We start from the raw sequence: 25,404 nt of genomic DNA on the forward strand, positions 1-25,404 counted from the left end.
TCTGTACCCATCTTTATTATTTCTAGGTAAATGACATATTTGCACCATCCTTAAGATTCTCAGCCCAATTTCCTAGTGTTGCTAGGCTGATTAGCCTAAATTTAAGGATATAATTTAATTGTTCCTAAGATAAAGGGGGGCCTTAATACTTAAATGACCCCAGCCTGCTGTTACTGATACAGATCCATCCCATTATGGGAGTTTTCCTGTGATAGATGAGGTGTTACAGGTTTTAATTGAGACTCAGGTTTTCATTCTGATACAGTTTGAGTGTGCCTAAAAGAAAATTTAAATCTATGGCCGGGGTCAGAGCTAGTATCATTAATTGGTCAGGTGAGAGAATCCCATCTAGTAGTAATATCATGAATAGAAAGAACAGGACTGAACTCTCCTAAAATAAATTTCCTAAGGTCTATCTACTCAGAGGCTTGGAGGGGAGAAATCCACCAAGGTAATCCAGAAATACTAGACACAGGTAATTGGCCACAAACCCAACAATTCGATTGATTTTTAAAACTAGCACAGGATCCTGTCCACGAGAGAAAACATTTGATTTATATGCAAAAGTCCAAGAAGTCAAGAAAACACTATAAATGATACAAATCAGGTCTAGCATCTTGGGCAAGCTGTCTGCTTCTGATGTTGTCTTCTCATCCTGGTGGAGTGGACCAAAGGACCTTTTTATCCTCTGATAAAAGATCCTTCCACCCAGGTTGGAGACAGTCTCTTAAATGATGTCTTTTTCCAGTCTTGGTTGCAGGTCATGAGGCATCTGATCTTCTTCAGAAACAAACTTAAAGTGTCCTTTAGTAATTCAATTATTGCACATTAATATAGCATAAGAGCAAAGAACTATCCAGGGATGAGTCTTAGTAGATACAGACCTCCAGTAACAAAACTAGGATTTAACATTCATTGAACCATCTTTTTCTCCCTAAAAATACCCTCATTTTTACCAAATATAACCAAATTAAGACTAGTTTGTGAAACAAGTCTGATTTCAATAAACTTTGCCTGATGATTTATATAAACATAATTAATGATAGACTTTTTTCTTTTTCCTTGCTGAAACTTATCAAATGAGTCTTGGACTGAACTTTAAAAAAAACCTCTCAGGGCTAGGAAAGTCATGCCAAAGGCTTATCACAGATTTCACCTAACAGGTTTAAGTGATTTCCTCCCTTCTCAAAGTCTCCAAAATTCCTTGAGATTCCTATACCTGTTAGTGATGTAGCCATTCTAACTTACCTGATAAAGCTAACTGGAAACCTAAGAGTTTCCAATCTCTGGAGGGGTCAGATAGAAAGGTAAATGTTTCAATTTTGCTTACAAAAGTATAATTTTACCAAGTTACTGTAAGTCATAATTAGTTTGAGGAGGAGATTTTCCTTACACCTGGAAAACAGATTCAAACCAGTAATTTTTCAGATAGAAACCATAAAAGTTACAAGCATATTCATGAGTTTATTCAGTCCTTTTGTTAATCTTTGTGAAGCCATCAGGTTTCCCATTCAGTTCAGTTCAGTCGCTCAGTCGTGTCCGACTCTTTGCAACCCCATGAACTGCAGCACGCCAGGCCTCCCTGTCCATCACCAACTCCCGGAGTTCACTCAGACTCATGGCCATCGAGTCGGTGATGCTATCCAGCCATTAGAATCCTTTAATTTCTTACCCAGTTCAGCATTATGGTTTGAAAGTCAGAAACTTGTATTTATCCAAAAGTCCTTTCTGTAAATCTTAAAAGAGGATGCATTTTTGCAAAAAAAGTCAGAATAAAACCGTAAGTGTCTATAATGGTGAAAGACTTAAGGCATGCTTAAAATCTAATTACAATGCAGTTTACAAAGAAACTTGGTTATGGCTGTGGCAACACTGCAAGATAGTAACTAGAATTATGACTGATAACATTTTACCAGGACATATCAGAATTTTACACACTCCATATAATTTGTAGGTTATCTTACTATAGATAATGTAGCATTTACCATACTATATAACCTGAGGCGATTGATTACTCAATTGATTACTTCCCATGCACTTCAACATACCAAATGAGCCTAATTAGTTTAATATCTCCCTTTGGAATGTTTCAGGGGGCCCTCTGAAACATGCCAAAGTTTGCTAGAAATCAAAATAACTAATTAAAAGTTGATATTTGGGAAGCTAGTCAAAAAGTTTTAAAACACTTGGTTAAATGTCACCATGAGACAATACTTATTCCTTAACCAAGGTAACCAGAGATCTCGAAAGCAAATAGAAATCACTTGAAGGCAAAGAAATTAATAAAATCTGTTATCAAAAATGTCACTCCAAGAAAACTTTTCTCTAAACAGAAAGAAAAAGTTAAATCCAAGTCTTTAGCATACTCCCAACAAGAGTCATTTACCTAACTAAATTCAATCCAGTCTTAGGAAATCCTGATCATTCATAACTCTTTTCAGTATTTTTTTTATTCCTCACACCTTCTTTTACTGAAAACAAATATCTTAGTTTCCTTAAAGTTTTTTTCCACACTGAGTTACTTTTCTTGTGGACAAATTTGTAACACGTAGAATAAGGTACTATTTGACCTCCAGTAAACCTAGGCAAAATGATAGGATACTGAAAGGGGAACTCCCGGGTCAGTAGGTGCCTAATATGCTACTGGAGATCAGTGGAGAAATAACTCCAGAAAGAATGAAGGGATGGAGCCAAAGCAAAAACAATACCCAGTTGTGGATGTGACTGGTGATAGAAGCAAGGTCCGAAGCTGTAAAGAGCAATATTGCATAGGAACCTGGAATGTCAGGTCCATGAATCAAGGCAAATTGGAAGTGGTCAACCAGGAGATGGCAAGAGTGAATGTCAACATTCTAGGAATCAGTGAACTAAAATGGACTGGAATGGGTGAATTTAACTCAGATGACCATTATATCTACTACTGCAGGCAGGAATCCCTTAGAAGAAATGGAGTAGCCATCATGGGCAACAAAAGAGTCCAAAATTCAGTACTTGGATGCAATCTCAAGAACGACAGAATGATCTCTGTTTGTTTCCAAGGCAGACCATTCAATATCATGGTAATCCAAGTCTATGCCCCAACCAGTAACGCTGAAGAAGCTGAAGTTGAACGGTTCTATGAAGACCTGCAAGACCTTTTAGAACTAACACCCAAAAAAGATGTCCTTTTCATTATAGGGGACTGGAATGCAAAAGTAGGAAGTCAAGAAACACCTGGAGTAACAGGCAAATTTGGCCTTGGAGTACGGAATGAAGCAGGACAAAGGCTAATAGAGTTTTGCCAAGAGAACACACTGGTCATAACAAACACCCTCTTCCAACAACACAAGAGAAGACTCTACATATGGACATCACCAGATGGTCAACACTGAAATCAGATTGATTATATTCTTTGCAGCCAAAGATGGAGAAGCTCTATACAGTCAGCAAAAACAAGACTGGGAGCTGACTGTGGCTCAGATCATGAACTCCTTATTGACAAATTCAGACTTAAATTGAAGAAAGTGGGGAAAATCACTAGACCATCCAGGTATGACCTAAATCAAATCCCTTATGATTATACAGTGGAAGTGAGAAATTGATTTAAGGGACTAGATCTGATAGACAGTGCCTGATGAACTATGGAAGGAGGTTCATGACATTGTACAGGAGACAGGGATCAAGACCATCCCCATGGAAAAGAAATGCAAAAAAGCAAAATGGCTGTCTGAAGAGGCCTCACAAATAGCTGTGAAAAGAAGAGAAGTGAAAAGCAAAGGAAAGATATAAGCATCTGAATGCAGAGTTCCAAAGAATAGCAAGGAGAGATAAGAAAGCCTTCTTCAGTGACCAATGCAAAGAAATAGAGGAAAATAACAGAATGGGAAAGACTAGAGATTTCTTCAAGAAAATTAGAGATACCAAGGGAACATTTCATGTAAAGATAGGCTTGATAAAGGACAGAAATTGTATGGACCTAACAGAAGCAGAAGATATTAAGAAGAGGTGGCAAGAATACACAGAAGAACTGTACAAAAAAGATCTTCACGACCCAGATAATCACGATGGTTTGATCACTCATCTAGAGCCAGACATTCTGGAATGTGAAGTCAAATGGGCCTTAGATAGCATCACTACGAATAAAGCTAGTGGAGGTAATGGAATTCCAGTTGAGCTATTTCAAGTCCTGAAAGATGATGCTGTGAAAGTGCTGCACTCAAAATGCCAGCAAACTTGGAAAACTTAGCAGTGGCCACAGGACTGGAAAAGGTCAGTTTTCATTCCAATCCCAAAGAAAGGCAATGCCAAAGAATGCTCAGACTACTGCACAATTGCACTCATCTCACACACTAGTAAAGTAATGCTCAAAATTCTCCAAACCAGGCTTCAACAGTATGTGAACCGTGTGAACTTCCAGATGTTCAAGCTGGTTTTAGAAAAGGTAGAGGAACCAGAGGTCAAATTGCCAACATCTGCTGGATCATCGAAAAAGCAAGAGAGTTCCAGAAAAACGTATATTTCTGCTTTATTGACTATGCCAAAGCCTTTGACTGTGTGGATCACAATAAACTGTGGAAAATTCTGAAAGAGATGGGAATAGCAGACCACCTGACCTGCCTGTTGAGAAACCTGTATGCAGGTCAGGAAGCAACAGTTAGAAGTGGACATGGAACAACAGACTGGTTCCAAATAGGAAAAGGAGTACGTCAAGGCTGTATATTGTCACCCTGCTTATTTAACTTCTATGCAGAGTACATCATGAGAAACGCTGGGCTGGAAGAAGCACAAGCGGGAATCAAGATTCCTGGGAGAAATATCAATAACCTCAGATATGCAGATGACACCACCCTTATGGCAGAAAGTGAAGAGGAACTAAAAAGCCTCTTGATGAAAGTGAAAGAGGAGACTGAAAAAGTTGTCTTAAAGCTCAACATTCATAAAAACTAAGATCATGGCATCTGGTCCCATCACTTCATGAGAAATAGATGGGGAAACAGTGGAAACAGTGTCAGACTTAATTTTTTTCGGCTCCAAAATCACTGCAGATGGTGATTGCAGCCATGAAATTAAAAGATGCTTACTCCTTGGAAGGAAAGTTATGACCAACCTAGATAGTATATTGAAAAGCAGAGACATTACTTTGCCAACAAAGGTCCATCTAGTCAAGGCTATGGTTTTTCCTGTGGTCATGTATGGATGTGAGAGTTGGACTGTGAAGAAAGCTGAGCACCGAAGAATTGATGCTTATGAACTGTGGTGTTGGAGAAGACTCTTGAGAGTCCCTTGAACTGCAAGGAGATCCAACCAATCCATCCTAAAGGAGATCAGTCCTGGGTGTTCACTGGAAGGAATGATGCTGAAGCTGAAACTCCAATACTTTGGCCACCTCATGTGAAGAGTTGACTCATTGGAAAAGACTCTGATGCTGGGAGGGATTGGGGGCAGGAGGAGAAGGGGACAACAGAGGATGAGATAGCTGGATGGCATCACCGACTCGATGGACATGAGTTTGGGTAAACTCCGGGAGTTGGTGATGGACAGGGAGGCCTGGCATGCTGTGATTCATGGGGTCACGAAGAGTCGGACACGACTGAGTGACTGAACTGAACTGAAACCTAGGTACAACAGGAATATTATACTTAACACTGGTAACTCTAGACAGGTCTACATTAATCAAAGCAACAAACTTAAGCCATCTTCAGTAGTAAGTATAAACTCAGTACTGGATTATTTCCCAGATCATGGCTCCTAAAATTTATCTTGTTCAATTTTCTATAGATTTAATTTGTAAGTACTTACTTTCAAGTCAGTTAAAATAGTTCATTTACAAGTGAACTTTTACATAAAGACTGAACTGAAAATCTGTCTTTTCTGCTTGAGTTCAAAAGACTTTTCCCCTGCTCCCCACTTTTTTTTTCCCTGAGGGCCTGGACAAAGGGGAGAGAAATACCATTGCTTTTGTTTATTTACTCTTGGCTCTGCTGGGCCTTCACTGCTGTGTGAGGGCTTTCTCTGGTTGCAGCAAGTAGGGGCTACTCTCCATGCAGTGCCCTGGCTTCTTGTGTTGGTTTCTCTTATTGTGGAGCAGAGGGGCTTTCATTCTAATCCCAAAGAAAGGCAATGCCAAAGAATGTTCAAACTACTGTACAATTGCACTCATTTCACATGCTAGCAAGGTAATGTTCAAAATCCTTCAAGCTAGTCTTCAGAAGTATATGATCTGGGAACTTTCAGTTGTATAAGCTGGATTTAGAAAAGGCAGAGGAACCAGAGATCAAATTGCAAACATCCATTCGATCATAGAAAAAGCAAGGGAATTCCAGAACCTACTTTTGCTTCATTGACTATGCTAAAGCCTTTGACTGTGTGTAGCACAACGAACTGGAAAACTCTTAAAGAGATGGGAATACCAGAACACCTTACCTGTCTCCTGAGAAAACTGTTTGCAGGTCAGGAAGCCACAGACATGGAACAATGGACTGGTTCAAAATTGGGAAAGGAGTACATCAAGGATGTATATTGTCACCATACTTATTTAACTTATATACAGCGTACATCATGAGAAATGCTGGCCTGGATGAAGCACAAGCTGGAATCCAGATTGCCAGGAGAAATAGCAACAACCTCAGATATATAAATGATACCACTCTAATGGCAGAAAGTGACGAGGAACTAAAGAGCTCTTGATGAGGGTAAAAGAGGAGAGTGAAAAAGCTGGCTTAAAGCTCAACTTGCAAACATCTAAGATCATGGCATCCAATCCCATCACTTGATGGCAAATCAGTCAGTTCAGTCCGTTAGTCATGTCCAACTCTTTGGGACCCCATGGACTGCAGCACACTAGGCTTCCCTGTCCATCACTAATTCCCAGAGCTTGTTCAAACTCATGTCCATCAAGTCGGTGATGCCATCCAACCATCTCATCATCTGTCATTCCCTTCTCTTCCTGCCTTCAATCTTTCCCAGCATCAAGGTCTTTTCCAATGAGTCAGGTCTTTGTATCAGGTGGCCTGATAAGAGTAGTGGAAAAATAGATGGGGAAAAAGCAGAAATAGTGACAGATTTTATTTTCTTGGGCTCCAAGATGACTACACATGGTGACTGCAGCCATGAAATTGAAAGACAGTTACTCCCTGGAAGAAAAGCTATGGGAAACCTAGACAGTGTATTAAAAAACAGAGACATCACTTAGCCGCAAAGGTCTGTCTAGACAAAGTTATGTTTTTTCTAGTAATCATGTATGGATGTGAGAGTTGGACCATACAGAAAGCTGAGTGCTGAAGAATTGATGCTTTTGAATTGTGGTTCAGGAGAAGACTCTTGAGAGTCCCTTGGACGGCAAGGAGATCAAACCAGTCAATCCTAAAGGAAATCAGTCCTGAATATTCATTGGAAGGACTGATGCTGAACTGAAGCTTCAATAATTTGGCCATCTAATACGAAGAGCCAACTCACTGGAAAAGACCCTGATGCTTAGAAAGATTGAGGGTAGGAGGACAATGGGGCGACAGAGGGTGTGAGATGGTTGGATGGCATCACCGACTCAATGGACACGGGTTTGAGGAAACTCCGGGAGATGGTGAAGGACAGGGAAGCCCGGTGTGCCGCAGTCCATGAGGTCACAAAGGATCAGACATAACTTAGCGACTGAACAATAACAACCCAAAGACCTGTTCCACCACTTTCCCTGGTGCACGAAGGGCCTCATTCTGCACCCTAGTTGTTGGTTGTTGACAGGTTGAAGGTCAACAGCTGCAGCAGCAAAGATTCAGTCTCTGCAGAGGCAGATGATCAGTGCCCTTGGCAAAGACCAGTTTGTAGTTGACAAGCACATGGTCCCCACTTCCACCCCCAATGACAATAATAAGTAACCATAGCAGCACTGATGTCTGGGAACCAGCTTGTAGGTAATGCCTAGAGTGAGAGTTGCATCCCTTTCCTGTGACTCAGACCCCCAAGCCATCCTGGGGGGTCGGTGGTGTGAGGACTCTTGTCCTCCCCTTTTTATAGATGAGGAAACAAGTCCAGAGAGGGGGAAATCGCTTGCCCAAGGTCACCCCATTAAGGAAGTAGCAGCTTGGCTCCAGAGGTCTGGCTCTTAGCCTTGACTCTTCAAACTTGTGGCTTAATTTCATTGTCAGTAAACACAGTGACGATAATACATGTGATCCAGAAGGTGCTTACAGGGCTTCCCAGGTGGCTCAGTGGTAAATAATCTGCCTGCCAATGCAGGAGACATGGATTTGATCCCTGGGTCAGGAAGATCCCTGAGGAAGATCTCCAGGAGAGGGAAATGAAAACCCACTACAGTATTCTTGCTTGGAGAATGCCATGGACAGAGGAGCCTAGCAGGCTACAGTCCATGGGATTGCAAGAGTTAGACACAACTTAGCGACTAAACCACCACCACAGTATTCTTGCCTGGGAAATCCCACGGACAGAGGAGGCTGGCAGGTTACAATCCATGGGATCGCAAAAGAGTTGGACACGACTTAGCTGACTAAACAACAACAATGCCTGGCACTATTCTAAAGAGTTGTCAAATGTATTTAACTTTTGCAACCTTATGGTTTCCCATTTTACAGATAAGGAACCTGAGAAATGAAGTCACTTGGTCATTATCACCCGTCAAAGAAACAGGCCCAGGATCTAATCCAGATATGGCCAGTTATAGAGCTGGTGCTCTGAGCTGCGGTGTTTTTAAATTGAAAAGTAACACCTGTAGAAGGATGTACAGTCAAATATCATAAAAATGCAACACTTTTTCTCAGTTTGTGTATCCATAAATTTTCCATGTGTACATTTTTTTTTAATGAATGTCAGCATCTTTTACATGCTGTTCTGTACCTTGCTTTTTTTTTGCCAGTAAACAACTTAGTCTTGTATTTGCCCAAGGCCAGCTGTTACAAGCACTGAGGCCCCAAGACTTCCACAAGGGATGGCGGTAGGGGGAGCCATCCTGCCTCCCAGGTGCTGCCTGCCCCATCCTGCTTCCTGCAGGAGATGGGACAGTAGATAAAGTGTACCCTGCGCCGTCAAGTATCTCCTCAATTTTGTGTGTCAGTCGCTCAGTCATGTCCGACTCTGCGACCCCATGGACTGTAGCCCACCAGGCTCCCCCGTCCCTGGGATTCTCCAGCAAGAGTACCGGAGTGGGTTGCTATTTCCTTCTCCAATGCATGAAAGTGAAAAGTGAAAGTGAAGTTGCTCAGTCGTGTCTGACTCTTAGCGACCCCATGGACTGCAGCCCACCAGGCTCCTCCATCCATGGGATTTTCCAGGCAAGTATACTGTATCTCAAATTGTTTACACTTTAGTACCTGAAAATTTACTCAATTTTGTTTATGGATGCTACACAGTATTTATTTAATGAGCTCCATGGATGAGCAGTTAGGTATTTCAAGTTTCTGGCACCATGGTCAAGGCTGCAATGCCAGACACGGTCAGTCTTTTTGCTTGTCTCTGAGACCTGCAGTTTCGGGTCATGAAGCAGGCAATACCACTTTGTTATTCTTTTACCCCTTGTTTCTGCATTCCCCTGTTACTGCCTGGCCCAGTCAGACTACTTCCCCACCTCCTTTGCTCCTAACTCCTTACTGAGCTACTTCTCTCTGGCTTGTCTATGCCCAGAGTCATCAAATCACTTGTCTTAAAGTTCGTTCCACCTATTATTCCTGGCTTCTTTTCTAGATAATCAGGAATCCCAGTTCTCAGAATCCTCCATTTTGCCTGCAAAATAACGTGTCTTTTCCTAGGGAGAGGATCCGTTGAGTTTCACTGGGTACTCAAAAAGATCCAAGGTGGGCCAAGGTTGAAGAGATAGAGGAACAACGTTGGAGCATTAGCTGCATCAAGAAAGGCCTGAGCAGAAGGTGTTCCAAGGAGAGAGTACGGCGTTTGCAAGGGCATGGAGACATGACTTAACAGGAATGAAAGTGGAATTCACCGTGGCCTCGCTAGACTACCTCTCCGTGGGAAGCACTAACCGCTTGACTTTCAAAGTATATTGGGACCTTCAAAATATGTTGGGACCCCGCGCAGGGAGCTGATTTGCAAGCTCACGGCTGAGATGCATTCTGAGACTTGTAGTTTCTTTAGAGCCCAGAAACAGAAGTGACTATCAGCACTGAGTCCTACCACTAGGCGGCGCGCGTTGCCGCGTACTGTGGACCTATCCTCTGCTCCAGAAGACCCTACTTGACATACATTCACAGGCTAGAACGGGGGGGAGGGGGGGGGCTGGGGGAGGGGGAGGTTCTTTGATGGACAGATAGAGCTTTCAATCAGAGTCAAGATTTGGATGTTAAATCCCACCCTATTTGACTTGTTGGGTGATGGAAGGGAGTGATATTTATATAAACCAATGGGAAATTTTTAGGGAACTAAATAGAGTCAAGCGAAGAACCGATTCCTAGTATCATTGGCCAGCCTTGTTGACTGGTGGGTCTGCTTGCCAATAAGACTGGCGGATATTCCTTCTATCCGGGAACACCCCCTAGTAGGCGGGGCCAACATGCGTTTTCCCGAAACACCGCCTCCCGGCCGAGACAACTCGCTTGCCGCTGCTATTGGCTCTTGCACAATAGCGACAGTTCTTGCGCCCAATGAATCAGAGAATAGGCCCCAAGGGGCGGGCTCACTCGGCCATCGGCCCGTGCCTCATTTTCATTGGTTTGTGTGCAGGAGTGACAGCCCAGCCGACCAATCGGAGTGGGTGCGAGGGTTTTTGGCGCAGCCCCAGGGCTCCGGCGGGAGGTCGGTCGGGTCGGGTGTCGCTTGAGAACCGGATGAGGCGGCGACCGTGAGGCCGAGCCGGGAGCGGGCGTCGCGCCGAGGCCCGGGCGGGCGGGGAGCAACGGCCGCGGACGCCGCGGGGCCGCGTCGTTGAGGGACAGGGACGGGCGAGGAGCGCGGGTCGCTCGGGCCGGGGACACCGGCGCCATGGGCAACCGCGGGATGGAAGAGCTGATCCCGCTGGTCAACAAGCTGCAGGATGCCTTCAGTTCCATCGGCCAGAGCTGCCACCTGGACCTGCCGCAGATCGCCGTGGTGGGCGGCCAGAGCGCCGGCAAGAGCTCTGTGCTCGAGAACTTCGTGGGCCGGTGAGCGAGCTCGGTGGCGACGGCGGGCGGGCGGCGGCCTACGGCGCGGAGGGCGGACTGGGAATGGCGCGCCCTGCGCCGCCGGCGTAACTGCGGCGCTTGCGTGCCCGCGACCGGGACGGGGACAGGGGGGCGGGCCCTGTGGGACGCCCTGAGTGGAGGGCTCCCTGCAGGGGCTGGGGAGCCGGCTCAGACCTGAGGGGTGTCCCACGCGCTGGGGGGCGTGGGCCAGGAAGTGCAGTGCAAGACCTCTGACTCTCTGGCCCCCAGCTCTAGTGGGTGAATTCTACCATCTGGTTGTCTGTCTGTCCTGAACCTGTCTCCTGGATATTTTCTGGGCCGATCCCCGTGGTCTGGCCGGCTGTTCATTGATTTGGAGCAGTTCCTGTCGTCTGGCTTGCTGTCTCTCTGTCCTGGATAGGCTTCCCCGCCACCACCATTTGGCTGTCCATCTGTCCAGGACCGCAGGGCAGCCCCCTGCTGCCTGGCTAGCTAGCCAGAAGGCCCTGTCCTGTCTGGTTGCTCATCCGTACCCCTCACAGACTTAGCGCTTCCTCTGTTGGGTTACCCAGCTGGCCTGTGCTGTCTGACTGGCTGGCTGGACCCTGGGAGATCCTGTTGTCTGGCTCTCCTGGGCTGCCTCTTCACTTGGTGCCTGGCGAACGCTGGCTCCTCGCTTCCAAGTGGATCCTTTTGTCTTTGTGTCCTGGTGTCAGTCCCTCTCGTCTCCCTGACCCCACTTCTGGGCAGGGGACGAGAGGAGCTTGCAGAAGAGAAGGGGCTGAAGGGTGAGACTTGAACTCCTCTCCTCTGGAATTGGAAGTAGGACCCTGGGGGGCAGACTTTCTCCAGGAGTCTTTCCTGGCCCATGTCAGGTTGCCTGCAGGGCCCTGGAACATAGGGACCAGCCCCCAAGCCAAAGCCTGCATGGTGGGGGTCCTTCTTGGATCCTGAGAAGGAACTTCTGGCCTGATCAGGCTGCAGTGGCAAGAGCTGGGATATAGGCTTCCCTGGGAAGCCCCGAGAAGTTTCAGTTTGCCCATCTGTCCAGTGGACAAATTCCAGTCTGGGCTGTTTCCAGGATTCACAAAGCTAATGGAGGAAAATGGGCCCTGTGGCCACTGAGGGTGCTTACCTCTCCCCTCTCCTCCCCCCCACCTCTTTTCCTTCTGCCTCCCAGAAGGGGGGCCACTTCTCCATTCTGGGAAGGACTCCATTTGTGACTGTGGCTGCCAGATGATAACGTCATGGCGGTTGGTGGTTTACTCGTGAAGTCCTGTGTCTGACTCTTTGCGACCCCATGGACTGTAGCCCACGAGGCCTCCTGGTCCATGGTATTTCCCAAGCAAGAATACTGGAGTGGGTTACCATTTCCTCCTCCAGGGGATCGTCCTGACTCAGGGATCGAACACTTGTGTCCTGCGTTGCTGGCAGATTCTTTACCGCTCAGCCAGCAGGGAAGCCCTGATAACATCATAGTCATCATCATGTTCATGTTGTTGTTGTTATCAGTGTTAAAAAGGTTCATCCAGCAGCCCCCAAGCTGACTTCTCTCTTGGTTCAGCTCAGAAAAGACTTGCTGTTTGCCCAAGGCCACCAGGCTGGCGCTCAGTGGAGCCCAGCTGGGTGCCCAGCCCTGCCCCGCCTTCACAGTGGCCTGGGATTTTGCTCCCAGCGGCATGAATTTCCTCCTTTGCTACTGTGTCTCTGGCAAAATGCCCTCTTTCTACTGTGGCGGAAAGGTATGGACTTGGGATCAGCCCAGCCTGGGTCCCCTGCTTGGCCATCTTCCTGCCTACCCAGGCTTCCGGTGGGTGTCTGCAAAGCTCTGTCCATTTCATCTGCCTCGTGACCCTGCACAGGTTGTTTGACCTCTCTGAGCCTCAGTTTTCCCACCAGAAAGAGGGCCGATGGACCCTTAACAGGACTTGGAAGGATGCAGTGACATGGTGTGTTAAAAGAGTTTACTTGACATAGTGCCTGGCACCTAGTGGGTCTCCTTGGATGGGGCTGTTGCTCACTAGGCTGGTTCCGTTCATGGGTGTGTGTATGCTTAGTTGCTCAGTCATGTCAACTCTTTGTGAGTCTACGGACTGTAGCTCTCAGGCTTCTCTGTCAATGGGATTTCCCAGACGAGAATGCTGGAGTGGGTTGCTGTTTCCTTCTTCAGGGGGTCTTCCCAACCCAGGGATCAACCCCAGGTCTCCTGATTTGCAGGTGGATTCTTTACTGGCTAAGCCACCAGGAAAGCCCTGGTTCCTTTCATATCAATAACCAAAGCTGCTGCTGCTGCTGCTGCTAAGTCACTTCAGTCGTGTCTGACTCTGTGTGACCCTATAGACGGCAGCCCACCAGGCTCCCCCGTCCCTGAGATTCTCCAGGCAAGAACACTGGAGTGGGTTGCCATTTCCTTCTCCAATGCATAGCTAGTCAGAATTAAAGTGCTCTGAAGTTACACACTGGACTTCGCTGAAGCCTCATGAGGCTGGCACCATCACGATCCCATTTTCCAGAGCAGAAAACTAAGGCCCAAAGAGCTGAGCATTCTTACAAGAGGTTGTTCAGTGAAGGATCAAGGTCTCTGGGCTGGGGAAACCCAGGGTCTCTCTCCCATCTCCACCTCTCATCAATCCCTCTGTCCCTCACCGTTCCCTCCCAGCCACCCTGGAACCTGGCGACTGCCAGCTGCTACCGAGCTGGCTCCTGTGGCAACCTCCTGAGCCTGCAGCGTGGCATCGGTCATTATGGGCATTGACTCAGGGGTCGAGAACCAAAGCTGTGAAAAGGCCTCTCTTTGGATATGGGGTTCTCAAACAAAGCCAACTTCTTTTTACTTACGGAACATGGGTAAGGCTCCTCAGCTACAAAGCCCTGACACGGGGGATGGCAAGCAGGCCTCGCTTTAAATCCCCCTGCCTGCTTCTTTCTGTGACTGGCTGAACCGTGCTGCAGCCAGGGACTCGACTCTTTCTGTGTACATTAGATCCGCACAGAGCATCTCCCGGCTGGTTTCAAGGGACAGACAGGAGAGCACGTCTTCCGGCTCTGTGCCTGGAGCATGGCTGCTGCATTTCCTTGCCTCCTCCCAGTGGATTTTTTAAGATCGTGGTCCAAGTGAGAATAGACCTGTTAGCTCAGCTTGGGAGACAAGCAGGAGAGGGAGGCAGAGGTCAAGTCCTCCAGCTCAGAGTCTTGATCCTGTGAGTCTTTGCTTCTGAGCCTCACTCTCCCCAGCTGGGGAATGGGGCTGTTAACAGTGTCTACTCATGGGCCCCATGCAGGCCACCAGGCTGGGTGTGCTTCACCTCTTAGGGCATTGAGGGTGGAGTGAGGATTTAAAATCTCTTAACAAAATTTTTTTTAATTTAAAACTTTATTTTTGGTTGCCCTGGGTCTCCATTGCTGTGTGTGGACTGTCTCTAGTTGTGGTGAGCCGGGGCTGTTCTTCATTGTGGTGGACGGACTTCTTTTTGCAGTGGCTTCTGTTATTGTTGAGCACAGGCTCAGTAGTTGTGATGTGGGCTCTGTTGTCCCCTGTAGGCAACTGTGTAGAATCCTCCCAGACCAGGGATCAAACCTGTGTCCCCTGCATTGGCAGACAGATTCTTAACCACTGGACCACCAGGAAAGTCTGAATTTACAGTTTTAAATGGAGGGTCAGGGAAGGCCCATGTGGGAAGGTGACATTTGAGCAGAGACCTGAGGAGGTAAGGGAGGACTCACCAGTGTAATCTGCAGGAAGAGCGTCCAGGCTGTGGGAACGACTGCTGCAAAGGCCCTGAGGTGGGAGAGTGCTGAGCACAGTGGGAGAGGAGAGGAGATGAGCTTAGTGGGGTACCGGGGTGGGGTGGGGTGCATGCCACGTGGAGCCCTGGGGGCCAGGGATCGCTCTGGGGAGAGGGAGGGCTGCTCGTCACGCTGTTCGGATGCTTCTGGACCTGGTCCTGGGCAAGCTGTGGGCCCTCAACTTTGATTTCCAGCGCTGCCTCGGTAATGCAGTGCCTATAAGCACATGTGGGCCTGGTGCCATTTTTCTTTTAACAAGGAGTAGCTGCCCACAGGTGCAACCATTTCCAGCTGTATTTCCATTCGGTCTTGGGTGACGGATCCCTGCAGGGAGACATAACTGTACCAAGAGGCCACCCTGGGCACACAGTGGGTGCCAGGTGAATGCATGTCAGATGAATGTTGGTTCACTCTCCTGCCAGACTGAGGGGTGGGTGCATGGTTTGCCCTTTGGGCTTGTTTGTCCCTTAACACATCTTGGGGGTTCAGAGATGCTTGAAAATGACAGCTGCTGTTTCCAAGGCCCTTCCTGTTGGGCAAAGCCAAAGTGCTTTTGCCTGTGTGGTCTGTAGTACCCAGGCCACCTGGATCAGGGAGAGTCCCAAGGCGCCTGTGGGAAGGTGGCCATCCATCAGCTGAATGACCTCACTTCTTCAACTCAGTTTCCTTGTCTGGAAAATAGGGATTGTGTGGTCCCTCCTGGGAGCAGGCTGAGATTTCAAACGGGCTAATAAGCCTTGTGAAAATATTAGACTGGTGCCGTTTTGTACAGTCCTGGGTCAGGACTGTCAAAGATCAGTTGTTAATTTCTCTTTTCTGAAAGAAAAGGAATTCGTGGTTATGTTGTTAATACAAGTAATGCCTCTTTTTAGCACAGCCACTTATTAAGCCTCTATCAATGTAGTTTGAGCTGTGGGGATGAGTTAGAACCAGCTGGTGAACCAGGTCCTGAAATGCTAGTGGGGGCCTGTTGCTGCTGTTTCTAAGTGGGAATGGTGTATGTGAACAAGTACTTGGCTGTGAGAGTTTCTTAACGTTCGTTCCGTGTACAATGGTGGGAAGTCGGGAGCAGAAAGGCCCAGCAGTAGCCAGTTGACTCCTAGCCAATGTGTCCAGACACAACCCCCTGCAAAACAGCTTCTCAGAGCGATCTAGAAGAGGATTTAATGACCCAGAAGGAAAGAGTGAAGGGAGAGGGGGGCGGCAGAGGATGAGATGGTTGGATGGCATCACTGACTCGATGGACGTGAACTTGGGGAAACTCCAGGAGATGGTGGAGGACAGGGAAACTGGCAGGCTCAGTCCGCGGGGTCGCAAAGAGGTGGACACGACTTACACAACAACAACAACAAGTGTGTGAGACCTGTTAGGGCCCAGACCAAGTGGACGTGTGACCCCATCTCATTCCAGACCATGGTATTTTCATAGTAAAAAGCCTGGGAAAACGTACAGCTCCGAGCCCTACCTGTGGGTTGTCTCCCCACGTGATTGTTGGTTCTTTTTTGCTCTCTGGGGGTTATGTTTATCACCGGGAAGACAGATTTCTCCAGAACTCAGCTGTGGGCTGCTCAAATGCTTTTCAGAGTTATTTGTCTGGGATAATGGCCCTCACTAGGTACATGGGTTGAAATCCCCTGGTGATAAGTCCAGTTGATTGTGAGTGAGGGCAGAGGGAGGCCTCTCGGATGGTTCTAGATTCGGAGTTTTCAAAGGTAGGGCGAGTGTAAGGGGCGGGCGCAGCACAGAACCCTGGGTCTCTCTGGTGTGTGCATTTGGCTCAGAGACCCATCTGCCAAGCTTTTGCCCAATTTGAATGAAAATGCCTGAAATTACAGGCCCCTCCACTGCAGGAAAAAAATGGGGACATCAGCTAACCCTTAATTTACTGGGGTTGCCAACCGCATGCTGTAATTAAGCCCTTATTGTGTGAAAGCTTCGGAAAAACGCAAGCCAATAATGAGATATTTATAGGCCATTAGCAACGATCTGAATAAAGAAAAAAAACGCCCTGCCTCTGAAGCAAAATGGCACTAGGGAGGAAAGACTCCTCCTCCCCGCTGTGTTTGTGGTTTCTGTTAGTATTGGCAGCGAGGTGCCTGCGAGGTGCTGGCGATTCTTCCCTTTGCAGTCGTCCTCACCTTGAACAGGGAGCAGGGTGGCCCTTTCGGTTTCACCTGCTGCTGGATGTTCATGACCCGGGAAGGGCTGATGTTGGTGAAGAATCACCGGGTGCCGGGGCCCAGGGACTTAGGTCTACAGTCTGACTTCATGGTCTCAGCAGTCCTGGGGGGCAGATACTGCTCTTCCCATCCCTGCTTTACAGGTGGGGAAACTGAGGCCTGAGAAGGGAATCGACTTGAAGTCACACAGGGAGGAGGCAGGAGTGGGGCCTGAGGCAGGCTTGCCTCCTTCAGAGCCCACTGCTCAGTGGGGTTGGCAAGGTGTGGTCATGGCTTTTGACAATCAGGTCATTAGTGGACGCTATGATGCTTGTATCAGGGTTGGGCTGGGTTGTCGAATGGAATGACTTCTGGTTTGGGGGATCTTTGGAGGCTATTAGCCATGTGTCCGACAGCTTCGGGGTGCTGGGGACCCAATGGGGACCGAGATGGACAGAGCCCAGCAGAATGGTTAAATTAGTAGCCACATTCTAAAGATAGAGAAGTACAAGGAAAATGATGGCGAGGAGTGAGAGAGTGACTGAGCAGGGGCTGCTTCCATGAGGAGGTTGGGATGGGCCCTGCCATGGAGCCAGCCCCTGAAGACCCCTGGGAAGGGTGTCCCAGGCAGAGGGCTCCGCAAGTGCCTCCTTCAGGTGTGGAAAGGGAACTGAGTCGAAGGCAAGACCACTGGGCACATGCTGCTGCTGCTGCTAAGTTGCTTCAGTCGTGTCCGACTCTGCAACCCCATAGACGGGAGCCCACCAGCCTCCCCCGTCCCTGGGATTCTCCAGGCAAGAACACTGGAGTGGGTTGCCATTTCCTTCTCCAGCTGGGTACATGAGGGTCAGGAAACTGCCTGTCAGATGTCTGCTTTTCCTGAATTTTAATTGTAAAAATAGAATACTGAAGACCACATTCTCAGAAAAAGGGAAACCCTGACACAGGAGGAGGATACACTGCACACCCCGTCCCTCCCTTCCAGCTCCACATGGGAACACCATTGTCAGCTTGGTGTATATCCTGCCAGACCCCTCTCTCGCTTACATACCAATGGACAAAGTACACAGCACTGTTTGTGGTTGCTTCTTTTTCAGGCACGTCTTCTTTCCAGAACCAGGGCTACCCTGTTTATATCTTTCAGCAGCTTGTTTTTCCACCGCCCAATGCATCCTAGCGGTCCTTCCCTGTTGGAATGTTTGTAACTCTGCTTAGAGCTTCCTGACCTCGCTAGAAGGGTGAAGATGAAGGCGGGGGGCCAGCGGGAGTCACTGCAGCCGTCCCGATGAGAGAGGACAGCGTGGTCACAAGTGCTGTCTGTCACAATCCAGGCGGGGACCTGGGCACAGTCACCTCATCCGCTTTGAGGCCAAGGCTTGATCTCTGTTTCCTGGTGGGGAAACTGAGTCCCCGAGGTTTGCCCCAGTGGCCAGAGCCCAGAGGCTCGAGCTTCATGTGAGTCCCCTTCCCCCAGGGCCTGCTGGCCCATATCTAGAGTAGCATCCTTACCCCTGGCTTTGTTGGACTCTCCAATCCCCGTTTTCCCCTTGGTTCAGTCTGTACAAGGTCCAGTTTCCACTCCTGCACAGCGGTTCTACTTCACAGTGGCCTCAGAAGTTTCTGGTACGAGGCCAAGTTTTGAGGAATAATCCGAGCCCTCGTGGGCTCCCTGCAGTGCCCACTGGGGTGTCCGGGTGCTCAGCTGCCCGAGTTGCCTCCCCTCGTGGCGATCGGAGCACAGCTCTGTTCTTCCTCTTGCACTGAATGGACTTTGTGCCCTTGACGCACTCAGCGTGGGCCAGGCACTGGGTACTGTTGGTACGGCACCTCAGCTTGGCCCCTTTTTACAGATGAGACAGTTGAAGGGGTGGAAATGGGGCAGGCCAAGGAAGGACAGAAGAACCCTATCCTGCCCGCCTTGTTCACTCTACCCATATCTGTTCTCAGTGGAGAGTGGTGCCCCCATGGTGAGCGGCAGAGTCTGGGTTTGAATAGGGATGTCACAGTGAGTGAGGCCTGAGGGGTCCTTCTGTCGGGAGGCACTTCTCGGTTAGAAGTGAGTGGAGGCAGAGGCCCCTTAGGGAGCCTTGGCATTGGAATGGTGGTCAGGGAGTACTTCTTAGAGGAGGCAGTAGGTCTCTCTGCCTAGACAGGTAAATAGAGACCTTTGTGCCCATCCTGCCTGGCGTGGGCCCCTGCTGAAAGCTCAGGGCCTGTTTTCCACAAGGCAGTCTCCTCTCTTTTTCACAGCTGCGTAATACTCCACAGCACAAAGCCGCCTTTAGTTTATTCACCAGCCTCTTGGTGATGGATGCTCAGGCTGCTTCTATTCACCCGCTCCCAGGATTTGCACGTGGATAGGGGGCACCTGTGTAGGACATGGGAGAGGAGTGTGTGGGGAGACTGATGGCCAGGCTTGGGTGTGGAGGCCAGGATGCCTCCCAGCAGCTGCTCCCCTGGGTTGGATGAGTGGACTCAGGATTGACCAGAGAGTCTTGCCTGATGCCCCCACATTGGTGTGTGCACTCTTCACCCCTCCCACCCCTTCCACAGCCTGGACCGCTGCATTGCCTCTGCCCTGGTCCCCTGGCAGACCCCCCGCCACAGCATCCAAACGGAACCTGTGAACACCCGAGTCTGGGCATGTCCCTCTTCTGCCTACCACCCTCTGTGGCTCCCATCTCACTTGGGGTAAACGTCCAGGTCCTCCCCTTGCCCCCAACACCTCCCCACCCCCGCTGCTCCCACTCCCCCAAGCTCATCCTAGCAGCCACATGGCCTCTTGTTTGCCCCTCAAGCACCCCCCACAGGGTTACGCCTACCCAGGGCCTTTCCCTTCCTTCCTCCACGTCTCGTCTTGGTCCAGAGGTCTCCACATTCTGCTCCTCTCTTCTTGGGTGGATCCTTGCTCAAACCTCACCTCCCTGAGAGGCTGGCCCTGACCTACCCCAGTCACTCGACTGCCTGCCTCAACACGGTTCCTTCAGAGCTCTTATTGGGGCCTGCAGCGGTTTCGTGTTTTTGTCTCCTCACACTGCAGACAGCAGGTACCCTGGGGCAGGGATCTCTGACTGGCATAGAGTAGGAGCACGAATATTTGTTGCATGAATGTCCCTCCAAACCAGAATTGGATTAGCTTCACTGCACAGATGTTCGCTGAGAAGGAGCCCGAGGACAGCCCTGGGACTGTGGGGGCTCACAGCCTGCCCGTGACGTGTGGGACCGAGAACAGAAGAGGGGTTTGGGGTGCTCTGAGGGGACAGAAGCACATGTATCCCCTTACAAGGAGGGCTCTGGTTTGCAGAGTAATAACAGGGCTGAGGCGGCGGGGCCAGCCAGGCATGGCTATCTCTCTGGACTGACTTCCTAGCCATGAGATGGGGCCAAGCTGCCCCCCGTCTCCGACCCAGGGATGTGGGAGCTAAGACCCTACAGTTTCCAGTGAGCCGCCCTGTCCGACTCTGGCTTCCTGCTTGGGTGCCTGGTGGCCCTGGTGGGAGCAGGTCCCCCTTGGTCCAGGCACTGGCATCTTCTCACAGCAGGGCCCCAATGTTTGAAGGAGGTTTCCCCTTGCTCAGATGGTAGAGAATCTGCTGGCAGTGTAGGAGACCTGAGTTCAATCCTTGGGTCTGGAAAATCCCGTGGAGAAGGGAATGGCTACTCACTCCAGTATATTGGCCTGGAGAATTCCAAGGACAGAGTAGCCTGTGGGCTACAGTTCATGGGGTCCCAAAAGAGTTGTACACAACTGAGCGCCTAACACTTTCCCCACCCCCACCTCCATCCCCCTTCCTGTTCTTGATCCAAGTGCCTGCTTGGATCAAGAACCAAGGAAAAGAAGCTGCTGCAGTCTGACAGCCCCATGAGTGTCTGTGCCAGATGCCCAGTGCCAGACCCCTCCCGACACCCCTTGAAAACTCCCAGGGGGATTCCAGTCACGTGCTGGAGCACAGTGGAGAACCGTTGCTCTGTCACTGGAGACCTTCTCTGGCTAAACTTGAACCTGCCCGGACCACAGACCCAGAGGTTGTGGCCAAGTGGACGTCAGACCTATCCAGGGCCCCAATGACACCCTCACGCCCATGGAAGAGGTGGAGGCGCCCTGAAGACTCTGCCCCATGACACATTTTCCCAGCGATAAGCGTCTGTAGGGACTCATAGGCCGTCAGGCGAGTCTGCAGAGCAGGCAAGAACAGTCCCAACTGGGGTCACGCCCGCCTGCCGGATGATACGGCCTGGCACGGCTGGCCAGCCCTGGAGGAAGCCCCACGCTGGGTGTGGGACAAGCCTCTTCTGTCCTAGCCGTGGGGCCTCTGTCTTCCGTGCTGATGGCCAGGACCCTTCTGAAGGGTCACAGTCCCCCCTTGCCTAGAAAGCCCCCAGCAGGCCCTGCAGTCAGTGGCTTGGAGGATGATACCCTCAGAGTGGTTCTTTTCTGGATGGTGGGGCAGTGGAGACCCTGGGATCTATGAATTAAGATCGGGGGCTGTGAACCGCAGACTGAGCTCAGGGGAGGCTGCCAGTGGTTTGGGCTGACACGTCTCTTGTCTTGCAACACTTAACTTCCCCTCGTCTCAGCGGAAGCCCTTTAGACGGAAGTGGGCTGCGGCGGCCTCTGCTCTGGTGGCACCACCTGTCATAGGTCACCAGGGAGCTCAGAGCGGGTCACTTTCTGAGGTGGGGAGGCCTCACCTGGAATTCCCTCAGGCAAAAGGATGTCCTGGCTTGATTTTTAATTACAAGACTTCTTGGACTGTTTACTTGGTGAAATACGATTCTCTCCTATAGGAAGAATAAGACAGGGGCTCCTATTGCCCTTTGCTTGGAACCACCTTCATCAGCTTATAGCTCTTGCCAAATCCTTTTTCATTATATTTATGTGTGAGTGTCCCTGATTCCCCCCCACCCCACCCCCTTAAATGCCACAATTAAGTCTATCTTGGTTTTCTTTCTTTTTTTTTTTTTTGGTGCCTGGTCCTGGGGCTTGCAGGATCTTAGCTTCTGACCAAGGATTGAACCCCGGCCCCCACACAGAGAGCGCTAAGTCCTAACCACTGGGCCACCAGGGGATTCCCAAGTTTGTCTCTGATAGTCCAAAATCTCACCAGAATGTATCCCCCTCATCCCAAGCTCTTTGCTACTCAGTATCTCAAGAGGTTTTTGCCTTGGTTTTGGTTTTAAAGGAATTTTTCATTTTGGAATAATTTTAGATTTACAGAAAATAAGTAAGCTTTAAATTTACAGAAATTGTGAGGCTAGTACAGAGAGCTTCTGTATACTCTTCACCCATCTTTCCCTAATGTTAACCTCTTATCTTGGTGTGATAGCATTTCTCACAACTAAGAAGTTAACCTTGGAACTTCCCTTGTGGCCCAGTGGTTAAGAATCTGCCTTCTGATGCAGGGGACACAAGTTCAGTCCCTGGTCAGGGAGCTTAATCCCACATGCCTCATGGTCAGAAAACCAGAACATAAAACAAACACTCTTGTAACATTTAATAAAAGACTTTAAAAATTGTTAAAAAATATAGTGCACCATCCAGCTGATTCAGAGTTGTGCAGTGATCACTGTATCTAATTTCAGGACATTGTCTTACACACACCCCCCCAAAAAAAAAGGAAAAAAGAAAAACTGTGTGCTTATTACGTGGTCATTCTCCACTCCCAGTTCTTCGCAACTGCTCCTCTACTTTCTGTGAATTTGCCTGCTTTGGACATTTCTGTCAATGAATCATGCACTCTGTAGCTGTTTGTGGCTGGCTTCTTTCACTTTGCATTAATATGTTGAGGGTTCATTCTTATTGTAGCATCTACCAGAACTCCATTCCCTTTTAATGGCTGCTTAATATTCCACTTCACGGTTCCACCACTTTGTGTCCATCCAGTCCTGAGTTGATGGACATTTGGGTTGTTCCCACCTTTTGGCTAATAGGAATTGTGCTCTACTAAACATTTTCGTGCAGATTTTTGGGGGGCACATATGCGTTCCTTTCTTCTTGGTTTGTTGTACCTAGAAGTGGAAGTGCTGAGTCATACGGTAATCTTGAGAAACCCCTAGACAGTTTTCCGCAGTGCCTGCCTCATTTTGCATTCTTACCGGCACTGTAGGAGGGTTCAGGTTTCCTAACAACCTCGTCAGCACTTGGTATTATCAGCTGCCTAGTGGGTGTGAAGTGGTTTTTTGCTCATAGGTGTTTTTTTTCTCATTTCCCTGATGTGCTTCTCATGTGCTTATTGGCCATTTGTATATCTTCTTTGCAGATATCTCTATTCACATCCTTTGTCACACTTTTAAGTTATTTGTCTTTTTATTATTGATGTGTAAAAATTCTTTATACCTGGTGTCAAAATGAGACCTTCTGACATAAATGATTTGCAGATATTTTCTCCCATTATGCAGGTTGCTTTTTCACTGTCTGGTGCCCTTTGAAGCAGAAAAGTTTTAAATTTTGATGAAATCCTATCCTTTTTTCCTTTAATGTATTTATTTGATGGGGTTGGGTCTTAATCACATCCCGTGGGCTCAGTAGTTGCAGCTATTGGGATCATACCCAAGAAGCCATGGACTAATCCATGAAGATTTAATCCCATATTTTCTTTTAAATATTTCGTAGTTGTAGTGCTTCCATCTAGATTTCTGATCCATTTCGAGTTAACTTGTATATGGCATAGGGTAGAAGTCCGATATTCTTTTGCTTGTAGCTATTAATAGTTGTCCCAGCACCAGTTGTTGAAAAGAACATTCTTTACTCATTGAATATTTTTGGCGCCTTGGGTTCAAAATCATTTGGCCATTAGGAGTACCTGGTGGTCTAGTGGTTAGGACCCGGGGCTTTCTCCGCTGTGGCCCTGGGTTCAATCCCTGGTCAGGGAACTAAGATCCCCTAAGCTGCACAGTGCACAGCCAAAAAAAAGAAAAAGCTCAGTTGACCATAAATGCAGAGAGTCCAGAGTATATTTCTGGACTCTCAAATCTATTCTGCTGATGTCTCTGTCTCCCCTACTGCCAGAACTACACAGTCTTCATTTCTGGACCTTTGTAATAAGTTGTGAAATTGGCAAGTGTGAGTCTTACAGCTTTGTTCTTTTTTCAAGCTTGTTTTGGCTAGTCTGTGTCCTTTGCATTTCCATGTGAATTTTAGGACCAACATACTCATTATTGCAAAAAATGCTGTTGAGATTTTGAGGATTTTGTTGAATCTCCAGGTCAGTCCAGGGAGTATTGCCATCTTAACAATATTAAGTCTTCCAATGGGGAGGGATAAATTAGGACACTGGGATTAGCATATGCACACTACTGTATTTAAAATGAAAGGTGAAAGGAGAAAGGATTAGTCGCTCAATAGTGTCCCACTCTTTGCGACCACATGGACTGTAGCCCACCAGGCTTCTCTGTCCATGGGATTCTCCTGGCAAGAATACTGGAGTGGGTAGCCATTTCCTTCTCCAGGGGATCTTCCCAACCCAGGGATTGAACCAGGGTCTCCTGTATTTGCAGGCAGATGAAATAGATAACTAATAAGGACCTACTGTATAGCACAGGGATGCCTACTCAGTATTCTGTAGTAACCTGTATGGGAAAAGGATCTAAAAAAGAATGAATATATGTGTAACTGATGCATTTTGCTACACATTTGAAACTAACACAACATTGTAAATCAACTATACTCCAATTAAAAACAAAAAAAGTTCTTCCAGCCTGTGAACACAAGCTGTGTTTCCATTTATTTAGGACTTTAATTTCTGTCAACAATATATTTTAGTTTTCAGTGTAGAAGTTTCATGCTTCTTTTGTTAAATTTATCCCTCAGTACTTAATTTTTTTCATGCTTTTAAATGGAATTTCCCCCTTCATTTCATTTTCAGATTGTTCACTGCTGGTGTGTAATAATATGACTGATTTTTGTATATTGATTTGCATCCTTCAACCTTGCTGAACTCATTTATTTTTTTTTTAAGTTTTAGGATTCCTCAACATATTCTGTAACCCACTCCAGTGTTCTTGCCTGGAGAATCCCAGGGATGGGGGAGCCTGGTGGGCTGCTGTCTTTGGGATCGCACAGAGTCAGACACGACTGAAGCGACTTAGCAACAGCAGGAACATATTCTGTAGACATGATCATGTCATCTGTGAATGGTTTTCCTTCTTCCTTTGGATGCCTTCTTTTTCAGCCTGCCTGCTCTGGCTGGACCTTCCCTCCCTCTCATACAATGTTGAGCAGAAGTGAGAGTGGGCATCTCTGTTCTTGTTCCTGATCTTTGTGGGAAAGCTTTTAGTCTTTCACCATTAAGTATGACAGTGGCTGTGGGTTTTGTTGAAATACATCTGTCCTTTATTAAGATGGGAAGAAGAAGAAAGTCACTCAGTCATGTCCGACT

General features: G+C 48.1%; 1 protein-coding gene across 27 annotated transcripts in view; it reads left to right on the forward strand.

Moving 5' to 3' along the window:
- The first annotated feature begins 10,757 nt into the window (after positions 1–10,757).
- DNM2 (dynamin 2) overlaps positions 10,758–25,404 on the forward strand; it is an 89,866-nt gene continuing 75,219 nt past the window's right edge. For all 27 annotated transcript variants that reach the window (XM_086409331.1, XM_086409336.1, XM_086409341.1 and 24 more), the window contains exon 1: positions 10,758–11,081. In XM_086409331.1, the coding sequence (XP_086265457.1) occupies positions 10,921–11,081 (161 nt within the window). In that variant the 5' untranslated portion in view covers positions 10,758–10,920. The remainder of the gene's footprint in view (positions 11,082–25,404) is intronic.

This window comes from Bos grunniens, chromosome 7, assembly GCF_055505025.1.
Source record: "Bos grunniens cultivar Pamir isolate PY7600 chromosome 7, Bosgru_T2T1.0, whole genome shotgun sequence".
In the NCBI taxonomy this organism is placed as follows: Eukaryota; Metazoa; Chordata; class Mammalia; order Artiodactyla; family Bovidae; genus Bos; species Bos grunniens.